The sequence below is a fragment of the Haliotis cracherodii genome, unplaced genomic scaffold (assembly GCF_022045235.1).
Source record: "Haliotis cracherodii isolate W230 unplaced genomic scaffold, xgHalCrac1.p SCAF_9, whole genome shotgun sequence".
Taxonomy (NCBI): Eukaryota; Metazoa; Mollusca; class Gastropoda; order Lepetellida; family Haliotidae; genus Haliotis; species Haliotis cracherodii.
The window spans coordinates 4,970,644-4,992,193 of record NW_027266343.1 but is presented as its reverse complement, the minus strand read 5'-3'; the positions used below and the strand labels follow the sequence as shown (position 1 = coordinate 4,992,193).

The 21,550-nt window shown below is 40.1% G+C and overlaps 1 protein-coding gene and 1 pseudogene across 1 annotated transcript; one reads left to right on the top strand and one right to left on the bottom strand.

Moving 5' to 3' along the window:
• Positions 1-353: 353 nt before the first annotated feature.
• On the top strand, positions 354-2,246 carry LOC139453045 (uncharacterized; annotated as a pseudogene).
• An 8,064-nt stretch (positions 2,247-10,310) lies between these two features.
• On the bottom strand, positions 10,311-15,350 carry LOC139453194 (uncharacterized). The gene is made up of 5 exons (XM_071234824.1): positions 15,156-15,350; positions 14,958-14,985; positions 11,357-11,566; positions 10,801-10,919; positions 10,311-10,459 (listed from the first exon to the last, which is right to left on the bottom strand). Exons 1-5 carry the CDS (start codon positions 15,336-15,338, stop codon positions 10,322-10,324), a joined length of 678 nt encoding a protein of 225 aa, XP_071090925.1. The 5' UTR covers positions 15,339-15,350; the 3' UTR covers positions 10,311-10,321.
• Between the last annotated feature and the right edge of the window lie 6,200 nt (positions 15,351-21,550).

Genomic DNA, 21,550 nt, shown 5'->3' with positions numbered 1-21,550 from the left:
TGAACTCGCAACCGAATGACCGTTATGTTTACAAACAAGTGACGACTGTCGTGACGCCGAATACACTTATCGCTGCTAAATTACTTTCTTCGTTTGTCAATTTGAATTTCTGTTTCATTAAAACTATCGTGTTATTGATATAGTAAGAATGTAAGGGAGAAGTTGGTTGATTTTCCGTTAGTCTGCAATCTCGAACCAATCTGATTATCAAAACAACAAAGTGAATTCATCTGGAAAACATGGTCAGTCGTAAACCTTTTCAAATTGAAATATGATGGCATTCCCAGAGACATAAACAAAAGTATAAACGTTACTACATATGGGGTTGGAGGGCAAATTTCAAGATTCTTGAAATGGCCGCGCCCACACTGGTGGCAGCGATGTTACCGAGAGTGTAACGAAGGTGTCACGCGCTGGGAAGGAGCTTGACAACGTTGCATGTGGGGATTGTTCATTACATTTGAATTTAATCTAATATGTGAAACGTGTCTTGGAAAATATATTTGGCATCAATCACCTTTGAAACAGTGCTGTCGCTATATGGTGAAATAATCAATTTTATTATTAATTGATAAAATGCATTATTTTGGTAATCTTACATAATTCCAATTCAAGGGGCTTTCTCCCCCTGCATTTGTGTTCCATGGTCTAAAGGAAGCTACTCTTCCTGGTTTAATAATGCAAGGGAGGCTACTCTTCCTGGTTTAATAGTGCAAGGCACCTTATCAGTGTATTATTCAGAAATTGTTCTTAATATGCTCTAAACAAAGGGAAGTAACCCATGTTGCAGCTGAATTTAGTTGCTACATCCTCTTTTCATCCACACAACCACACCGGTAACACGTTTTTTAAATGGCGGAAACACTTACGTTTGAAGAAACATTTATAATTCTCGTTTTTGTGGCGTTAGTTATTATTGTGGTGAAAGTCAGAGCTTTACTTATCCTCATGGAAAAGTATTTCAAACAATGGACAATTTTGTTTCGGGGATGGAATCAAGATTTGCAGTAACAACTGCAGCTATAAGAGTGCGTTTCATGGAGACAGGGAAAATGGCGACAGCCGTGTTGTCGAAGCAGAGGTCCACGTGGTCCCAGAGGCTATCGACGATAACGCCTGTTACCACTACTCCTTCAGGAGGAGGGGCGGTCGGGTAGCCTAGTGGTTAAAGGGTTCGCTCGTCACGCCGAAGACCCGGTTTCGATTCCCGACATGGGTACAATGTGTGAAGCCCATTTCTGGTGTCCCCCGCCGCGATATTGCTGGAATATTGGTAAAAGCGGCGTAAAACCATACTCACTCACTCACTCACTCACTCCTTCAGGAGGTGAGTCGGTGCAAATTGGTTTTTATCCAATAATGCATATAACCCTTTAGAAAACTCACAAATGTATCTTCCCGGAATTAGAAAATCATGTACCTCAATCCCAGTATCATAACAATGCTCCTAGCATGGTTAGTAACCCAACTGCCCCTCATAATTCACAAGTCATTCCCATGTTGCCACCACCTACAACAACACACAGTATGTTTGATCACCTGGGTTGTAATGTTCCTGTCAGCATTAAAAGCAAACTCTCGAAGGGTGAGTACATCAATTTGATGGATTATACGACAACTTCGGCAGTATTCATCAGTACAGATGGACAGCTAGAGTTGAGGCCCAGGTCTCAAGGCGCGAGATTTAGAACATTTTAGATTGGACAACAGCTTTCACAACTTACATGAGTATTTATGTCGAGCGCAGGATGGACATGGTACAAGGTTTACTCAAACACATGAATACTGTCCGTTTAGCAGCATCTAGTCATACTGGTTTGGGATGGAGAACCTATGATGAACAATATCGTCTTCGCCAGGCTCGTGACCAGTCTCCACCATTTGGAAACTTGAATTTGGAATTGTGGATGTTGTTTGTACAGACACCTTACAGACATCTTACCATCAACAGGTCAGTTCTGGGTTTTCCTGGTATACAAAAACGACACGTCAGCACATTTCAGGGCAAATTACATCGACCGGCAAGCAACACATGTATTAACTTCAATCAGAGCAAGTGTTTTAGACAAAAGTGCAAGTGCAGCCGCAGCTGTTTCGCAAGTGGAAGCTATGCCCATCTAGCCTGCAGATATACATTAGCCAGCACTCCTTCCCGAGTAATACAAGCTCGGTCGAACACAAGTCAAGACACAGGTGATGGAACGAATGGCCAAGTATTTTCCGGATCAGGCTCAGTTTCTCGTTAATGGTTTCAAATATGGCTTCAAGCTAGGATATGGTGGTTCAGTGGTAGGCTCTATGGTACGGTAAGAAATCTCATATCTGTTAAAAATGACCATCTTATGTCATATTTAAAAGTCCATAATTAGTTGGACTTTAGCAGGCCCATTTGACTACCCTCCTATACCATGTTAAGGTTTCACCGCTTGATTGGTATAGATTAATCTTTCCAGAAGGTCAGAGCGTAAATGATTTTATTGATGAATCAACATGTGAGTGCGTGTGCCGGAGATAAGCTATCTCATTCGTTAGATGCTATAGATCATATTTTGGCATGTTCAAAGGTTAGATTAAAGGAGATGCAGTCATTACTTGGTTTACTTAATTTCCTGTGCAACACAGTTCCATCGGACAGATGTTTCCTCCGACGAATGATTAATGCAACATGTGGTAGGAAGCCTCACCACCACATAAGATTGACAAAGAACATGAAGAGTGACCTAAGTGTTGGGCAGAGATTTTGAAGAAGTTCAATGTAGTTTCCATAATGAGATCAAAGTTTTCAAATGCTGATCTGGAGTTTTTATACTGACAGTGCTGGTGGACAAGGCAAAGGTTTTGGTATTTATTTTGCCAGATCATGGACCTGAGGAGCTTGGCTGAATCATTGGGTACAGCAGGGCTTTATGACTAATATTACCTTCCTTGAGTATTTTCCCATCGTAGTTGCAATTGTGATTTGGGGTTCCGAGTTAGTCGGAGAAAGGGTCACATTCCATTCTGACAACCAGGCAGTAGTCGAGATTATTAACAAGATGACCTCAAGATCAGATCCAGTCATGTCTTTGGTTAGGCACCTTGTCTTGTGTTGTTTGGAGTCTGATATCACAATTAGGGGCGAGAACATTAGGGGGGAAAGAATGTTCACGCTTTCGACAGCAGTTCAACTTTCCTTAACTTTGGCCTGCACCGTCAGGACAACTAACAACATATATTGCATTTTTGTCCCTGAAAGGTTTGGCCCATATGACAGTGGGGGTCAGCACCTATCAGCATAAGCTACCAACATAAACTCACAGGACTGCGAGATACCCCCAGCAATTTTATCGTCCGAAAGATGTTGGAAGGCTCCTAACGACTCAAGTGTCATAGGGACGGCAGGGCTCCAATTACCTATTCCATATTGATTAAGATGTTTCAAGCTTTTAAGCTGTTTGCCGTTCTCCATATGAAGCAATTTTGTTTACAAATGCACCTTTTCTGGCCTTTTTCGGTTTCATGAAAGTTGGCGAGATAGTTGACACTCACCATCTTCATCTGGAACGATCTCAGATGTCCTAGGATTTCAGATGTCACCGTCCAGAGTACATTTTTAGAAGTAACCGTGAGATTGTCAAAGACAGATCAGTTAGCAAGGAGTTGCTCGCTCCTCATTAAAGGTAATGCAAGTGAAATATGCCCACTAAAAGCAATGAAGCAATACCTTGTACTTCGTCCAGCGGGTTTGGTTTTTCAGTTTTTGCCATGGGAACTGTCAGCCTTTAACAAAATACCAGTTTGCAGCTATGGTTTCCAAATACATCAGATATATGGGACTCGACCGATGTAAGTTCAAATCACACTCTTTCCGCATTGGAGCAGCCACTTCTGCCGCCAACATGGGCGTGTCATCGGAGACAATACAGTTGTGGGGTTGATGGAAGTCTAACGCATACTCAACTTACATTAGACTCTAAACTTTGGATGCACAGTCAATAACTTATAGCAATTTGTTATTTGTAAATAATTATTATTCTTCCAGATGTATGGATAATAGGCTCCTCATTCATGTATTTGGCTCATCGTCAATCACTGAGGTTGAAACTGGAAAACAATCTAGGGTTACGATTTCACTGGTTTGGAAAGCGGGGCATGAAGTGGTCAGAATTCTTGCATGTCGTCCAGACACAGTTAGACCGTATACCTCCCCAAAGTCTAATACTCTTGCATTTGGGATCAAATGATCTTGTTGACCAGAATATTGGTTCCCCTGTTTGGCATGTTACTGATAGCATCTATTCCCTGACTCAACTGCAGCCAAGGACAGTTCTTGTTTGGTCAGAAGTGCTACCACGGTTATACTGGCATGGAGTTGTCAATCCAAAGGCGATAGAGAGGGCTCGACGTCGACTGAACCGAGCTGGGTTCAAAGCAGTGTTGCATTGGGGTGGCCGCTGTATTTATAACAAGCTTACCATGTCTGAAACAGGATTTTTCCGCCACGATGGCGTACATATTTCCGAAGTGGGAAAGCATTGTTTGTGAACACTTTACAAGAGGCTTTTCAGCACTTCATGGCAGATACAGAAGTAAAAAGTAAGGTATTTTTAGCTAATTATTCTCCTACATCATAACCAATGATAACAGTAAACACAGTACAAGTATTGGAGGAGATGTGTAGAGACACATCTCGTGGTGGAACACTTTTGGGCTGGGAGTAGTGATTTTGGTGTTTTGGGGGTATTTGAGTACCCTCTAGGCCCTATTGTATAATGGTGGTTGTAGAGCCTACAGCAGACTCCCTATGCGCTTTTCTCTGGGAGGTCCCATCATTTGGCTCTGTATGGTTTGTACCCTCGGAGCCGCGTTTGCTGTTCTGTCCGGATACCTTCGGGTTGACAGTCAGCCGTATTTAGTGCTCCCCAGCCCAGGTGTGTTCTCCAGTTCTCCCATCCCACCCATAACTTCTCATGTCAAACGTATATATCTGTATAACATTTCCTCAGTTGATAGTTAATCTAATTTCAAGTATTTGTATGTATCAGGAACATGTACTGCTGCTTGTTTTCCTTTATATTATAGTTGTGGCAAGTTTTGGACAATTCAGTATATGCCAGGCAAGAGCTGTCCTGGCATAAACATGCGTCGAACAAGTCACAGGGGTTTGTATGTGCACAACAGGTGAAGATCCAGGACTAGCACATTCAACACATTACATCGCACGACAATTGGTTTGTATGCGTCGCAGAACACTTTAGGGCTGGGAGAAGTGATTTTGGTGTTTTGGGGGTATTTGAGGCATGCCCTCTAGGCCCTATTGTATAATTGTATAATAAGGTCCCATCTTTTGGCTACGTATGGTTTGTACCCTCTGAGCCGCGTTTGCTGTTCTGTCTTGGCACCTTAGGGTTGACAGTCAGCCGTGTTTAGCGTTTCCCAGCCCAGGGCCCTGTTCCACAAAGCGATCGTAGCGCTAAGACGATCGTAACTCCCATACTTTAACATAGACTTACGCCAGTGCTAAGATGGCTTTGTGGAACGGGCCCCAAGGAGTGTTCTCCAGTCCTTGTACATTTCTTTATATAATCCTGTGGCCTTACATCCAACTCAAGTCTTTGTGTTTTTTCTTGCAATTGTGCAGCATCTACTTCTGCCAAAGCATTATCCTCAGATAATGCCGATGCGACGTTAAATCTTAATTCACTCACTTGTGTGTTATTATGAATCATGTAACCTGATAAGACTACCTTACGTGAAACTTAACGGTAGCCTTCCCTGTAAACGTGTTAAAAGTAATTATAACTTTTACTTAAGTTCTCGACCCGTGAAGATTCCGTGGTTAAATTGGGTCTTCAGCAACCCATTCTTGCCATAAAAGGTGACTAACGGGATCGGGTGGTCAGGCTCGCTGACTTGGTTGATGCATGTCATCGATCCCAATTGTGTGAATCCATGTTGAATGACATTCATCACTGGATTGTCTGGTCTATACGCGATCATTTACAGACCATTCGTGCACCATCAGCAGAAGTGTTCTTGAGATTTGAGCCTTTTTGTGAACCTGACATTGCAAACATAAAAAGATCATAAAAAAATACAACATTTCTCCTTGATCCAATTGAAGATCACAGCAGCTATCAGGCCTCTTCATAAAAAAAAGATCTTGACACAGGTATTCTTAAAAACTATACACCCGTTTCAAATTTAAGCCGCCTCTCTAAGGTTATTGAGAAAGCTGATAATATGATACGTCAAGGACATTTGGTTACATATGGTCTTTTCGACGACTTCCAGTCAACATACCATGACAAACACAGTATGGAACCAGCACTGTTACGAGTTGTAAATGGGATGTTGTGTCATGTTGACAGATCTAGAGGAAATAAGTCTACTCTAATCCTCCTCGAATTGTCGGTAGCATTAGACACTCTGGAGCGTGTCCAATAAAAAGTAATCTGCCTCACATACAAATCTCTACATAGCCCATGATCAAACTATCTGTCAAGTCTAATTTTCCAGTACAATCCACAGAGAATACTTCGACCACAAGACTCACAATAAACTTCTCACTACAAACTCACAAACTATAGCTGTAAAGGTTGTTGCACAATTGGTCCTGAACTTTCGAACAATTCTTCCGTTTCACATAAGACCATTACCCAGTTAGGATGGTGGTGCGATACAAATACACTGTATTATCATTATTATTTTGCAACCATTGCCAAAGGAAGCAATGTCAATTCGAAAATACCAACGAAAGTAATTGTTTAGCTTGTCATTGTTTAATGTCCTACGATGACCCTTTGCGACTCAGTGACTGAGTGAGTGAGTACGGTTTTATGGCGCTTTTAGCAATATAACAGCACTATCACGGAGGGGGACACCTGAAATGGGCTTCACACATTCTTCCCATGTGGGGAATCGAACCCAGGTCATCGGCATGACGAGCGAACGCTCAAACCACTAGGCTATCCAAACGCCCCTTTCTGACTCAGATGAGCACACATCTTAAATGTAAACATCCTTCATATATATATTCATCATGCCCTTATAAAGAACATGTACTACACATGGACTGCATATGGTCCATCAGTTCTTGAAATGAAGTACTCAAGAAACACGTTTGGTAATCAGTATTTGTTGACAATCTAACAAACCCTTTCGATGTAGTACGACCTGGAATGAGTGAACTCCTTGTGCAAAACAAACTCGTTCCCCATCCATGTTGTAAGTTTTACCTTTTGAAGGGGTACTACCAGAACCCACTACCTGAGTGTGCAAAGACGATTTCTGCTTTTCCTACATTAAATGGACATTACCAGTACAAGGTTATGCGATTTGGGTGAAATAATTCATAAGAAACATGTCAAGAATGTACAGGTGACCATCAGTCCGTTCGTCCATCCGTCCGTCTGAGGAAGATGCAGTTTCCGGAGCAGATCTTAAAAAAAACGTACATTATGTCTTCACCAAATTTCGCACAAAGATAGGTCTTTCGATAATTTTTTATTTTCGGCTGATACAATGTACGTGTTTTCATGGCAACAAATTGTAGTTCTGCTCGTTTCAGGAAATTTTGAAAAATGTACAATATTTCTTTACAAACTTGGCACACAGATAGTTCCAGTAGTGAACTGGTGTCTTTTGACAGTTTGGGATTTTCGGCAGTGTTTTCGAGTTCGCCCGCTTGGAAAAAAGGTGCTTTCTTGGAATGCATATTTGAACAAGGGCAAATACATGTAGGCCTGCTGTCTAACAAAATATCAATATATAAAATTCATTTTTAGCTGATAACATACATCATCAAGTCCTAACCAGAATCAGGCTTACAAACACGATTGCATAATTTTTTATGAAATTTGAACGTCAGTACAGTTTCGTTATTCATGATATGATGCTGTATCTGGTGCAATACATGAACCTGGACGAGTCCATACAGGCTCTTACAATTATCAACCAATTTCAATGTCAAGGTGCTTTAAAGTCACGTTTTTATCACAATAAAATTCGTGTGGTTTGTACCCTGTCTAATCATGTAACCATGATAAAGGTATCCCACAAGGCAGTATTTTGTCTTTCAAGTTGTTTGGTATAAAACATTAATAGCCTCAATAACGTTTTAAACGACTCTATTGATGGATTTCTTTTCGCGGATGTCTGAAAATCCAAACAAATATTGGATGGCATTCCCTTTAAAATTAAATGAAAAGGACAGCAAGTTCTTTGTTATTATTTCGTACCATCATTTAAGCTTTTTATCACACAGTAAATATTTAGAGAAAATGCATGAGGGCTCTTCAAATGCAAAGTGGGAAGGGGATCTGAAATGCCTCCTCTAATAATACAGGGCTCGTATACGCTCCAAACCGAAACATGGCTTCATCGTGTGTGGAAGAGAGTGCAAAGGTGGCGTCATGATCGAGATTACCAAATGATAGCAATTTACGGCTCTTAAATAAATAAACGTTTTCATACTCTCTTTCGTGTATTTATGTCATGTACACATCAACATTGTACTTGAAATTTTTGAATTGTTTAACTATCTTGCTACTGGTCAATATGACATTGTCTTTAGCTGGTTACCCAGCCATGCTGGAATCATTGACAACAAAATATGTGGTGTTGCATGACGTAAAGTAATCAACACATCATACAGTGATATCAAACCTTTTACTGGGTACATCAAAGATGAAATGAAACATAAGTGGATATCAACAGATTACATGACATTAACTTTCGGAAACACCAAACTAGATTGTCAGTCGAAATGTTTTGGCCGTTCAGGTTTAACACATGAATATTTGTTGAAAGAATCACAGTTTAAGCATGACCAGCTAGACTGGCGATCTTTTACACACAAGGGATTAATAATTCCAAGCATCATCTCTTAAAGATGTTTTGAAAACTATAAGTTCTTTTTTAATGATTTGTTCTTGTTTTAAGAAATTCTAGTATGGTACATTTTGATGAACAAAGTTAAATAGTTAACAAATTGGTTGTAAAATAATTATAAAATGAGATTGGTTGGAGCTGTGCCATCGATGGGAGTTGAAGTAGTGTACAATTAATGTCTCCCTCAAAGGGTTTTGTAAGACAATGTATGTGTATATGTACTACCTTTTACAACAGCTAGAGGTATGGTGTAACAGAAGTTCGTATGATCCCTAGTGTGGGGCCTCGCATTTGCAAACACCTGGTGTCATCACTGCTATTCAATGATCCGTTCATATCATTTCCACCGCTTGTTTTGCCTTTTACATCCCAATGGAGTCTGATTATTCTCTGGCGTTTTGTATTTGGTTGCTGGCGATCTAGTTTGTACTGTCAATTAATAGTCATAACTATTAACTACTCTTTATACGAGTTTGACATAAAATCTGTAATAATCTGGTTAGTATCCTGTTCATGTTCAACAAGGGTTTAGATCTTGTTAGTGTACAATTTGTGCTGGTCACTTTACGGCTGGAATAGGTAAAACTTAAAGTCACTCGCTCAATTAATATGAATTAGGTGCATTAATGGGTTAAAAGTAGTTTTGGAACATTCATAAATTGTAATATATAATTGATACAATAACGGTAAAATTAACTATTAATCACAATGTCAAATAGATCTTTGGTATATTTAACCACACTGGTTGGGCAGTGTCATATACACGTAGATAGTATATGTCATCCTGGAGTTAAACTTCTCACCCCCCCCAAAAAAAAAAACTCGCATTTTTATGTAAGATACGTACTCACTGATTAGCTGCATTGAACTAATTTCTGGAAAGACAATGTTAGACGTTAATGTTATTCTTGATAAAGCACCTAGCTAGAAGCAAAATTAAATAAAATGTCAGGATTATCCTTCTAGATCTGTACAAGATATAAGTAATTACATCACTGATTGTTGTAATAAAGTCTTTTGAGTTATACTGGTGGTGTGGTTAATTAAATGGTGTACAATGGACCAACGCTGACTTTTCAATAATTTGCTCTTGAGACCCAGGGGCATTCTGGATTTACAATAAGTCCTCAGCAGCACAGGCTGGTGGTAAGAGGCGACTGAATGGATCTGGTTGCATGGTCACACTCGGTGACTTTGTTGCCTGCTTGCCATCGTACACCAGCGGCGTGGATTGAGTACATGAATGAAAGCGAAAAAACACTTCCCATGGTGTGAAGAAGTCCATTGTACGATTCATTGTACTGCTAATGGCACAGACAAATTTGTTTCGGCATCTAAAGATTTTCAGATTGTGACAAAATGTATCCTGTGTATCCCGTGGGAGTACATTTTACCAAATTATGACAAATTAACTGTCTGAAACTGACTTCTTTAATGCAAAGGGTACAGCTTACAACTGACAGCCATTCAGATAGACGGCGAGATACTGCACCAGGGTCACCTTTGCCGTGAAAATGAGTTTCCGGCGGTTAAAGTGCCAGATAACCATCTCAGCATCCTCTGGTTTCAGTGCTGCAAAATACATCATCTACAAGGAAAAACATCCATAATCAAGATTTCTTCAGAAACGACGAAGTATTTAAATGTGTTTTCGTTAATATGACCCATATTAATTGTAAGTTAATGTGTTCATTCAAAAGGCACACAGTAAATACTAGACACGAATTGGAAAGTGAACTTTTGATAATTCTACTTGGGTTCATTGAAGTGTTTCAGTGGGTGTGTTTTTATGCAATCTTCCGTTTCCAGGAAATTCCGGATTGTAGGTAATCGAGCTTGGACCAGGCAATCAGTGACACAAAGCTGAACCACAGACCAAGACTCAAAGACAAGCAGAGCCGTATCGAGACAGAAATGGTAATCACTTACCTGAATAGGAAACTCTCCGAGAACTCTGTACATGAGATTCTGGTGATTGTCCAATCTGTACTTAAGGCTGTTCTCCAGATTGTCTCGGATTTCCTCTTTGTATTCTTCACTGTTTAGACCTGAATTATTCATGTTAACATCATGACACAGGTATGATTGGTTGTTGTCTTGTCAATAAAATGTATAAAGAGACTCAATATATTTGTTTGTTTATTGTTTTACGCCGCAGGCAGCAATATTCCAGCTATATGACGGCAGTCTATAAATAATCGAGTCTGGACCATACAATTCAGTGATTGATCGCATAGAGCATCGATCAACACAATGGGGATATGGTAATATGCATCAACAAAGTCAGCCAGCCTGACCCGTTAGTCGCCTCTTACGGCAAGCATGGGTTGGTGAAGACCTATTCTAACCTGGGTCTTCACGGTTAAAGGCGCCTTATCAACGAAATACACCATGACATCATTGGTCACGTATACGTAGAATCTAATTTGTATATTTTAAGCACAACACTGCAACCGTATACAGTCAAACTGATGATAGGTTTTACCTTCCATTCTGTATATGGCATCCCAATAGTAAATGTATTCTCCAGTCAGACTTGTTGGAGGTGGGGCACTTGCAATGAGGCTTTTGTTCACCCCCAGATCCTCTGCTAGTTTTTCACCCGGGAAAAGAGACGTCACAGTGATGTCCAGATAAGATGCGAACAACTGCTCTTCGAGAGGACGAATATCGCACAGAGAAGCAATATTCAGGACTGGAAAGCGATTATGAAGACATGATAATTGAGACAGATATGGTCAGTATGACCCCGAGACATGTAACCATAACTTGTAAGCATTATCGTGTCGATAATTTCTTTTGTATCTTTCCTAGATAAGTTAACTACTTCGTTCACCGCCGTCATATTGCTAAGTGCGGCGTTAAACAACAAACAAACAGTAACAATTACTCGTTCACCACCCCTTTATGTTATTTCACACGACAGTAAATATACTCTTCAAAAAAAGAAACTTGACACTGACTTTCAAAATGTAATATAATGCGATTGTTTCAAAATAGGACACAGAAACCATAATTGAAACACTGTTTGAAGATCAATGTACACAATGTTCAAAACAGTAATCGTGTCACCTAGACAGACGCACGTACACGATACAGTTAATATCACAGGGGTACAGAAAATGTCACTATCGGTTGTGCCAACCACGTGCATCAATCACCGCTTGACACCGAGGACCCATAGATGCAATCAAGTTGTCAATAACACGTTGTTGGATGTGCTGCCATTCATGCTGAAGTGCATCAAGAAGCGCCGGAAGTGTTTGGGGCGGTGGATTCCTTCTGCGAACGCGTCGATCCAACTCGTCTAACAGATGCTCAATCGGGGACAAATCTGGTGACCGGGCTGGCCAAGGTAATGTCTGGATGTTGTTGTGCTGTAAGAAGTCCTGACAAACACGTGCAATATGCGGTCGAGCGTTGTCCTGCCGGAACTATCCGCCATGAACGTTGACGTGAGTAAGAACGTAAGGCTGTTAGATCAAGTCTCTGTAACGCACACCTGTCAATGCACCTGCCACATGCACGAGAGGCGTCCTACCACCGTGATGAATTCCGGCCCATACAATGACACTCCCGCCGCCAAATGGGGCAACCTGCTGCACATAGTTGGGGGCGTAACGTTCACCCCGACGTCTAGACACGTGCGCGCCCACCAGCACGTGTGAGTAGGAAACGGGACTAGTCAATAAACAGTACATTTCTCCACCTTGCACGTGCCCATCTAACCCTCTGTTGGCCCCAAAGCAGACGGTCCGCCAGATGACGTGGGGTCAATACATGACGTCGAACAGGTCTTCGTGCAAAAAGTCCAGCCTCCCTCAGTCTGTTGCGTACCGTTTGAACTGATATTCTGCGTACCCCAGGGATCTGTGTGGTAGTAGAGACGGCTGTGGTAGTGCGGTCTCGGAGATGTCGCAGCCTGATGTATCGATCTTGTGCTTGGGTTGTCACCCTTGGTCTTCCTGACCTTGGTCTGTTGTCAACTGTGTTGGTGTTGTTGTATCGGGTCCACAGTGCGGAGATTGTCTGTCTGGATACGCCACAGTGCCTGGCCACTTCTTGCTGAGTTGCTCCAGCTTGTAATCTCTCAATGGCCTTGTTCCGTTGAGCTGCATTCAGTCTTGGCATTCTGTCACCGCCTCTACTGCCGTTATAAGGACTGTATGAACAGCCGTTGATGTGGATTTTTATACCCATTCAGCAGGGGGGCCTGCATGCCTAAATGCAGGATCCTGTGCTGCACGTTTTTTTACAGGCGGTTGTTTGGATGAAGCTGTAAAATTGATCCCCAAACGCTACGTTTATGTGCTTTGCATGTGTTTTCGCGAATTATAGACACATCATATTTCTGTTTGACTTATTTGGTTCTCATTTAATGAAATTATTTTAGATATTTGGCAAAAAGTGGTTTTACATCTATATCAAGTTTCTTTTTTTGAAGAGTATATATCATGGTGTTCATATAAGCATGAGCTTTAATACAATAAAATTTGATAAGATATCGATACAATATTGAACAGTGAGCTGTGCAGCTGTCGAATGTACTACAATGACGATTTGAATGCACTATTGTTGAGGTGAACATTTGTAATACCAAGGCAATGTACATGTATCTGAACACAACACTAATGCAAATGAGCGAAGCAAACGCTTAGCAATGCTCCCGAGACAGTATCTCAATCGACAGGCAAAATGGCGAATTGAGGGAAGGATATAGGGACGGGGACGTCAACATCCCAAGTTGCCCGAAAGTTTAGCAAATCAAAAAGTGTTATTTCTCGACTATGGAGCGTCAAACGGGTGGGGTTGCAATGAGACCTGGGCGTGTCAGGTCTCAACAAACGAGACCAAGACAAGATCGTCTCATCACATGAATTGCACAATGCAAGAGATTCAAATCTATGAACAGAGAATTCCGTACAATAACAGGAAGGTCTATTTCAACGTCTACCGCTACAAACCGGGTCTAAGCAGCCCACCTGAGAAAATGGCGTCCTGTGAAGGATATGACCCTAACAACATAATGTAGACGGCACAGATTGAGATGGGCCATGCGCATACCAGGAACAGACTGTGCTTCAATGTTTTGCCTCCGACTCACAGATGGCAGAAAAAGTTGCTGGTGATGTAGCGTCGAGCGGTATGCCGGAACAACAGTGCTTGACCACGGTCGGTATTTGGGCAGTAGTTTCTTTGTGTGGGTATGACACATTGCAGGCGAACTGATTTGTTATTGTGCATGGTCAATCATATGTTGAGGAAATTTTGCGCCCTGTTGTTGTTCCATACGCAAGAATGGTCGGTAGAATTTTTAAACTATTTGTGTAATGCCAGACCAAATCGTGATGAGGCACACAGTCCCTGGCATGTCCTAAATGAAGTTTCTGTGGGACGTCCTCGGGCGTGTAGTGTACGCCACAGACCCAGCACTCACCAACGTTACCCAGTTTGGGGTAGCGTTTCTGGCAGAAGGGCGGGTATTAGAAAGAGCAATCATATGCAAGTCAATCAAAATTATGCATGAAGGTATCGTGCATATATCGCCCAACATGGGGACACATCAGATATTGATCTACACCTCAGAAATGTAGACATTTATCCTCATTGCACCATGTTGTTCACTATCATTTCATCAGTTCCCCTATTTTTCGTCAGTTCTATATGTAACTGGAAAAGGCATTAAAAAGATAAATAATTCACAGTTTGTGGCAATGTCAGAAACATATTATGGGAAAATATGGTCAAAATAGGGAATTGGGATCGGACATGACTTTTGTCATGAATTCATGAAGAGGTGTTACTGTCTACTATTTTCTGAACTATTGATTGCCATGCAAATTGTCACTTACACGTTAAATCATTCAGTGATTGAACTTGGCGCTAGTTTTCGATTGGTTGCCCACATGACAATATTGGATCAAAAACTTCAAAATGTATTCGAGATCTTTAAAACTCTCTTTTTGATCTCATCACACTCATTATCAAGCGCACACATCAAAACACGGATTATAGAATTCTGAATGGGACCCCCTTGACTTGTGAGACATTGTGTTTTAAGAAAGAATTTTTAAGTTTGTACTTACTCACTAATACTCTTGGTTCGCCAACTTCCTGCAATAAGACACAAAGACGCATCATTGTGTATTGTTAAAACTGTCTACACCTTCAACATGATTTTTGCAGTAAAATTTCAAAAGATAAATTTAAGTGAATATCAATTAAATTCATCCAAATCCACACATTGCATTTTGACCAAACACAGTATACCAATTTGAACCAACCTTGAACATGAATTCAACACCCTTTGTTTTGTCCAAGATGCTCTTTACAGTGGCCATGGTGGTCTGCACATCAGCAACACCTCTTGGCTCAACGATGTCAACAAGGAAACGAGTGTGCTCTTCGCATCTGACAGGACCCAACATAAGCATTACAGCTAATACGACAAGCCCGAGATTTTCCATCGTTATCTGTTGCAATTGAACAACCGATTCACTGCTTCAGCACAGCTAAACCCCCCTATATGTATATAATTTATCAATAGGTAGGTCCATTTACAGAAAGGGTGGTTAGATACGTTGATGTGCAAACAATCAACGTTATTATAGAATCACATGAGGAGATGCCCATGGAAGTTGAAAGTCAATTCTTATAATTTTGTATCACAATTTCTTACCTCAAAGGATGTAGGCCAAGATCTAAACACAATTTTATTTAGTACGTGTGACTTCATGTTTACACTGACAGCCAAACAACAACCAGCTATATCGCGGAATAAAATAGTTCCCCAAAAAGAGAGGTGACATGAGCGAATGGATGCAGAACTTGCTCTTCAGAAACATCTAACGCAACACATGTGTTCATATAATATCCCCATTAGATGAGAAAGGTCTGTAATGAACAACCTCAGTAAGTCAGTCACAATGACAGCGCGTCGTAATACATTTACATCAAGTACAAGACGTCAAAATGGCCGACACGATAAACGTGACGGGAGGATTTCCGAAGTTGTTAATGAACCTGTGGCGGTTACATGTGTTAGTCATCATTGATCAACTAACCGATTATTAAAAGGTGATAAAAGATGCGTCAAACAGACACCAAGGTAAATTCGTAGATTGCTGGAGACGGTCACTGTCAGCCTAGACACAGATCGAGTCGATACTGACGATAGTTTGGATGTGCATTTTTTCGTTTGTTCATTAGGATGGGCCGTAGCGAGGAAATTCGTAAACAATCATGTAGTCAAGCTCTCTTACGTTTCTCAATGTATACTGAATTGCTGAGACCAAGATAAAGGTTCTAAATGATCAGAAATAATGCTTATGTGTGTTTTCGTGCTAGGGAATTCCCAGGGGTTTCCCCAGGAATGTGGAAGTAGTCCGTCAGTGTTTACGTCATTTCAAGAACACGGTCTCGTGAAAAACGTATGAACGTCAAATTGTGTCGTTCATACACTTATGAACGTCAATTTCGCGGTCATGTGACCGACTTCTCGTCCAATGCAAAAGCCGTATATCGTGTAAACGTCAAATTAAAAAATTATGACGATATGTCATGCACATATTTATCGCATCACTTGGTCACTCCAGTTTGATAACGGTGTAAAAATCTACATCAAAACGTCACCATTTGCATGAACCAGAAGTTGTTATCCATAGAGTTGTTGTAAATTTTTCCATACTTATTTGACCCTTCTAGAATGCCAATCAAACAGTTAAAATGAACAACCAACCTTAACAAAAAAGCTTCATACATTGTACTGGAAATTGTTCATTTTGTTGATTTTTGTTAATGATTTTCCTGCTGATCAATGTAACATTGTCCTTGGCTGGTTACCCTGCCATGCTGGAATCATTGATAACACAATGGCTTGTGCTACAGATCAAACTGCACTCAAAACACCTGTCACAAGTATTCTCACACAATGATATCAAACCTGTTACTACGTCCAGTTGAGATCAAATGCAAAATAATTGAAGATAAACAAATTTACCTTTGGTAACACCTACATGGATTGCCAGCACCATCTCTTAACCCTCACTTGTATTGGATGGCATTCCTTTAAAAATTAAATGCAAATGAAAAGGACAGCAAGTCCTTTGTTATTATTTCGTACCATCATTTAAGCTTTCTATCACATGGTAAATATTTAGAGAAAATGCCCGAGGGCTCTTTAAATGCAAAGTTGGAAGGGGATCTGAAAAACCTCCTCTAATAATATAGAGCTCTTATACGCTCCAAACTGAATTATGGCTTCATCGTTTATGGAGGAGAGTGCAAAGGTTGCTTTATGAAAGAGATTACCAAATGATAGTTCAATTTTTACAGCAGAGTCCAAGGCAATTTAGGGCTCTGAAATAATTAATGTTTTCATACTCTCTTTCCTGTGTTTATGTCATTTACACATCAACGTTTTTACTTGAAATTGTTGAATTGTTAAAATATCTTGCTACTGGTCAATATGACATTGACTTTAGCTGGTTACCCAGCCATGCTGGACTCATTAATAACACAATAGCTGGTGTTACAGGACGTTAAGTACTCAACAAAATCATACAGTGATATCAAACCTTTTACTAGGTACACCAACGATGAAATGAAACATAAGTGGACATCAACAGATTACATGAAATGAACTTTTTGAAACAACTAACCAGATTGCCAGTCGAGACGTATTGGCCGTTCACGTTTAACACATGAACATGTGTTGATAGAATCACAGTCACGATTAAGTATGACCAGATAGACTGGTGATCTTATAATTCAAAGCATCATCTCTTAAAGATTTTTTGACAAATATGAGTTCTTCTGTAATGATTTGTTGTTATTTTTAGTTGGTAGTAAAATAATTATGAACTAAGATTAGTAGTGGCTGTGCCATCGATGGTGGTTGAACTGTGTACAATTAGTATATGTCATCCTCGAGTTAAACTTCTCACCCCTAAAGCGGTCACATTTTTATGTAAGAAACTTACTTACTGTTTCTTACATTATCATCAAACATGAAATGTCTCTCTGAAAAGTGTTCATTGATTAGATGCATTGAGAAAGATTTTAATGTTATTCATGATAAGTACATGTACCTAGCTAGAAGCAAACTTAATTGAAATATCATGATTAACCTCCTAGATCTGTACACGATATGATTAATTACATCACTTATTTTTATGAATGTTTTTAGTTAAACCAGTGATTTGGTTAGTTATATGGTGTACAAAGGACCAACGCTGACTTTTCAATAATGTGCCTTTCAGACCCATGTGGATTCTGGATTTAGAATATGTCCTCGGGAACCATTGCTGGTCTTAAGTGGCGACTTAATGGATCGGGTTACATGGTCACACTCGGTGAGTTTGTTTCCCGCTAGCCAATGTACCCCAGCGGCTTGGATCGTTGCTCACAATATTATTCTCAGAATCGCTTATTTACAGGTCATACAGCTGAGTACTGTTTTAAACACCAAGCGAACTTGCACATGTATGCAGTGATGTAGATGGCTCGTTTCTTTGAACAGGTATGTGTATGTTTTGAGTAGATGAATGAAAGCGAAAAAAAAAACCGTTCCATGGCTAAGTGCACGCAAAATTTGTTTCGGCATCTGAAGATTTTCAGTTGGTGACAAAATGTATCCTGTGTATCCCGTGTGAGTAACTTTTGACAAATTATGACAAATTAACTGTCTGAAACTCACTTCTTTAATGCAAAAGGTAGAGATTGCTACTGGCAGCCATTCAGATAGACGTCGAGGTACTACAACAAGGTCGCCTTAACGTGTCAGCTTAATGTCAGAGGAAGGCCCGAAGTGATGCAGGTCTCAGACGTTTGTATCTTTCCTAGATAAATTAATTACTTCGTTTACCACACATTTGTGTTATTTCACACGACAGTAACTACGTCATTAAGTTCATACAACCATTAACTTTAATACATAGTTTCGATTTTGATATCGGCATCAGAAATGGCAGGTTTTATTCTTATTCCAAGTGTGGGAATGTGTGATTTTCGATTGTATAGGTCCTATCAGATGAATTAGAGGATTAGATTGACTGGACTATAGTTCCTTCATATATTAGAAAGATAGTTTCAGGCGGCGCTCTTTAAGCGACGGTTCATCAGCGTCCACATGCACACTATTTTTGGAGTTTTGTTTAAGGTACCATGGCAAAGTCTTCGGCATTGATTCAAGTTGTTTCTTATTACCTCCATAAACGATGAAGCCATAATTCAGTTCGGAACGTATAAGAGCTCGCTATTTTTGGAGGGGGTGTTTCTGATCCCCTTCGCACAGTGCATTTGAAGAGCCCACAAGCATTAAGTCCTTTGACAATATTCTTATTTGTACCCGCTACAGGAAGTGTTAAGGCATCCACGCATTAAAACCCATCAGTGGAGACTCTTGAAACGTTAGAGGCTATTAATGTTTTATACCAAACAACTTGAAAGACAAATTTTTGCCGAGCGGAATACCCCGATCCCAGTTAAATGATCAGACAGGGTACAACCCACACGAACTGGATTTTGTCTGTGTGATAAAAACACGTTCATATATGTATTTTAATGCTTTTCCAAACCGTGTCTTATGCTTTTTCTAGATCTAAAAATATAGACATTGCTTGTTGTCTATTTATCTATTTTTCTCGTCCTGATATGGCGGAATTATTACCGATGACGTTAAACATAAACCCACTCACTTTAAAAAAAAAATATGACTCTAAACGAACGTAAAAAAAAGACGTAACGATCAATGGTACTTCTGCTTTTTTTATAATTAGATTGTTGGTTTACCATACTAATCGATTACTGCATGTGCGCGTCATGGATTTGCAAAAGCAGCTTGTCAGTAAAATTTGTCGATGTATTGAACCAGCTATGGCATAATGTCATGAAGATAAAAATGTACTGACGTCCGAATTTCATCAACAATATGTAATCGTGTTTGTAAACATGATTCTGGTCAGTGTTTCAGGACTTGATAATGTATGGAGTCAGCTACACATGAGCATATATTAATAGTTTGTTGTGTATGTCACTGTGACTCCTTTGTGGCACGTTCTGAAATGACAGGCCTATTTGCCCATGTGTAAGTATGCATTCCTAGAAATACCTTTTTCAAAGTGCTCTTGGCAGAATGGAGTTGGCATGGAAAAACATTTCTGTCGCAAAAAACTATGAAAAGGTTCACCACTTGATCTATCTGTGTGGCAAGTTAAATGAAGAATTATTGTACGTCGTTTAAGATTTCCGGAAAAGAGCACTACCACTATATCAAGCCCACGTCAAAATTGATTCTCTAGAACCTCGAAAATCCAAAACGATCAAAAAGGCACCAGTTCACCACAAGACCTATCTATGTGCGAAATTTGGTGAAGACATAGTGTACGTTTTTGACGACCTGCTCCGGAAACGACGTCTTGCATAGATTGACGGATGGACGAATGGATTGACGGTGTACATTTTAATACCCCAGTTACACAAAACACACACTCGTTTCAATGGTTGTTGGGATTGATTATAACGAACGAATGCGTATGTTCGACTTGTCACATCTGTGAGACGATGAAAGGTGTGGTATTGGGAGTGCTCGTGTGGTGTTCTTGAAACGTCGCTAGATAACACAGAACCGAAATAATTACATACGAACGGGATGGTATGGGTTGGGTCTCGCTTCTTCTATCAGTTGTTCCCGAAGCTTGAAATCAGTGCGAAGTCCGGTATTCAAGCGGTCATTAGTGTGGTGGTGTTCGTCACGTATCTAAACAATGTCAGGATAACTTGTGCATCCGATGCCACTTATCGTACTGAATAACAAACATGCAATACATGTGTTATGACGGGACGAAGGAAACTTCCGCTGTTTACTAAAATAGTGTTATATGTACGGTACTTCTACTTCTACGTACATAGATACCATTTTACCGTACCAAAAAACAGTAAAAGGGGTTTTACAAATAAAAACCTCATAAGGTGGCTGACTTGACACATTAATTGTTTTCTTTCGAACATTGCATAAGTTGGTGGCAATACACAAAAACATTTATCGGAATTGCGGAATATTCACACAATCAAAAGAATCTTAGAACAAATGGTGTAATGTGAATTTAATAAACTATGACATTTCAATTGCTCATTTAGCCAGGGTACATTAAGAATACTGTTTGTACTGTGTTTACCTACTTATCCAAAGGAGTCCAGGGTCGGTCAAAGGCCTGCTGGTGATTAAATGTTTGAAAAACGTTTTCTGAAAACCGTCAAATCCAATTAGTTTTAATTTTGAAACATATTTAGACATCGCATAGATTCAGAGAAACGGATGCTATAAGTTCGAAACACGCATGTGCTGAAACGAAACAGAAAGGACTCCACAATGACACATTATTCTATAGAGCAACACATCTTTTGTCTTAAAGTAAACAAAAATGGTTCTGCAGATTGGGCCCGCCACACATAAGCACACATGCCACGATTTGCTGATGCAACCTATATGTCACATAACATCTAACTGAACTAGTTCGACTTGTCAGGGTGAGATTTATCTTCTTTTAATTTTTGAGACTTTAAATTAAGTTTGGGACACAGTTTTGACACATACGGGTAAATATAGAGACTATATCAGGACCGGACTATCAGTTCAACACAACCGGGGTTTCGCCACATCCGATTTCGAGACAATGGG

Excerpts from the sequence above, each read along its gene's own strand:
- LOC139453194 (XM_071234824.1), bottom strand. The coding sequence starts at position 15,338 with ATGGAAAATCTCGGGCTTGTCGTATTAGCTGTAATGCTTATGTTGGGT. Across the intron at positions 10,920-11,356 it reads TGCCATATACAGAATGGAAG|GTCTAAACAGTGAAGAATAC; the intron begins GTAAAACCTATC and ends TGAATAATTCAG. Across the intron at positions 10,460-10,800 it reads TCGGAGAGTTTCCTATTCAG|ATGATGTATTTTGCAGCACT; the intron begins GTAAGTGATTAC and ends TTTTCCTTGTAG.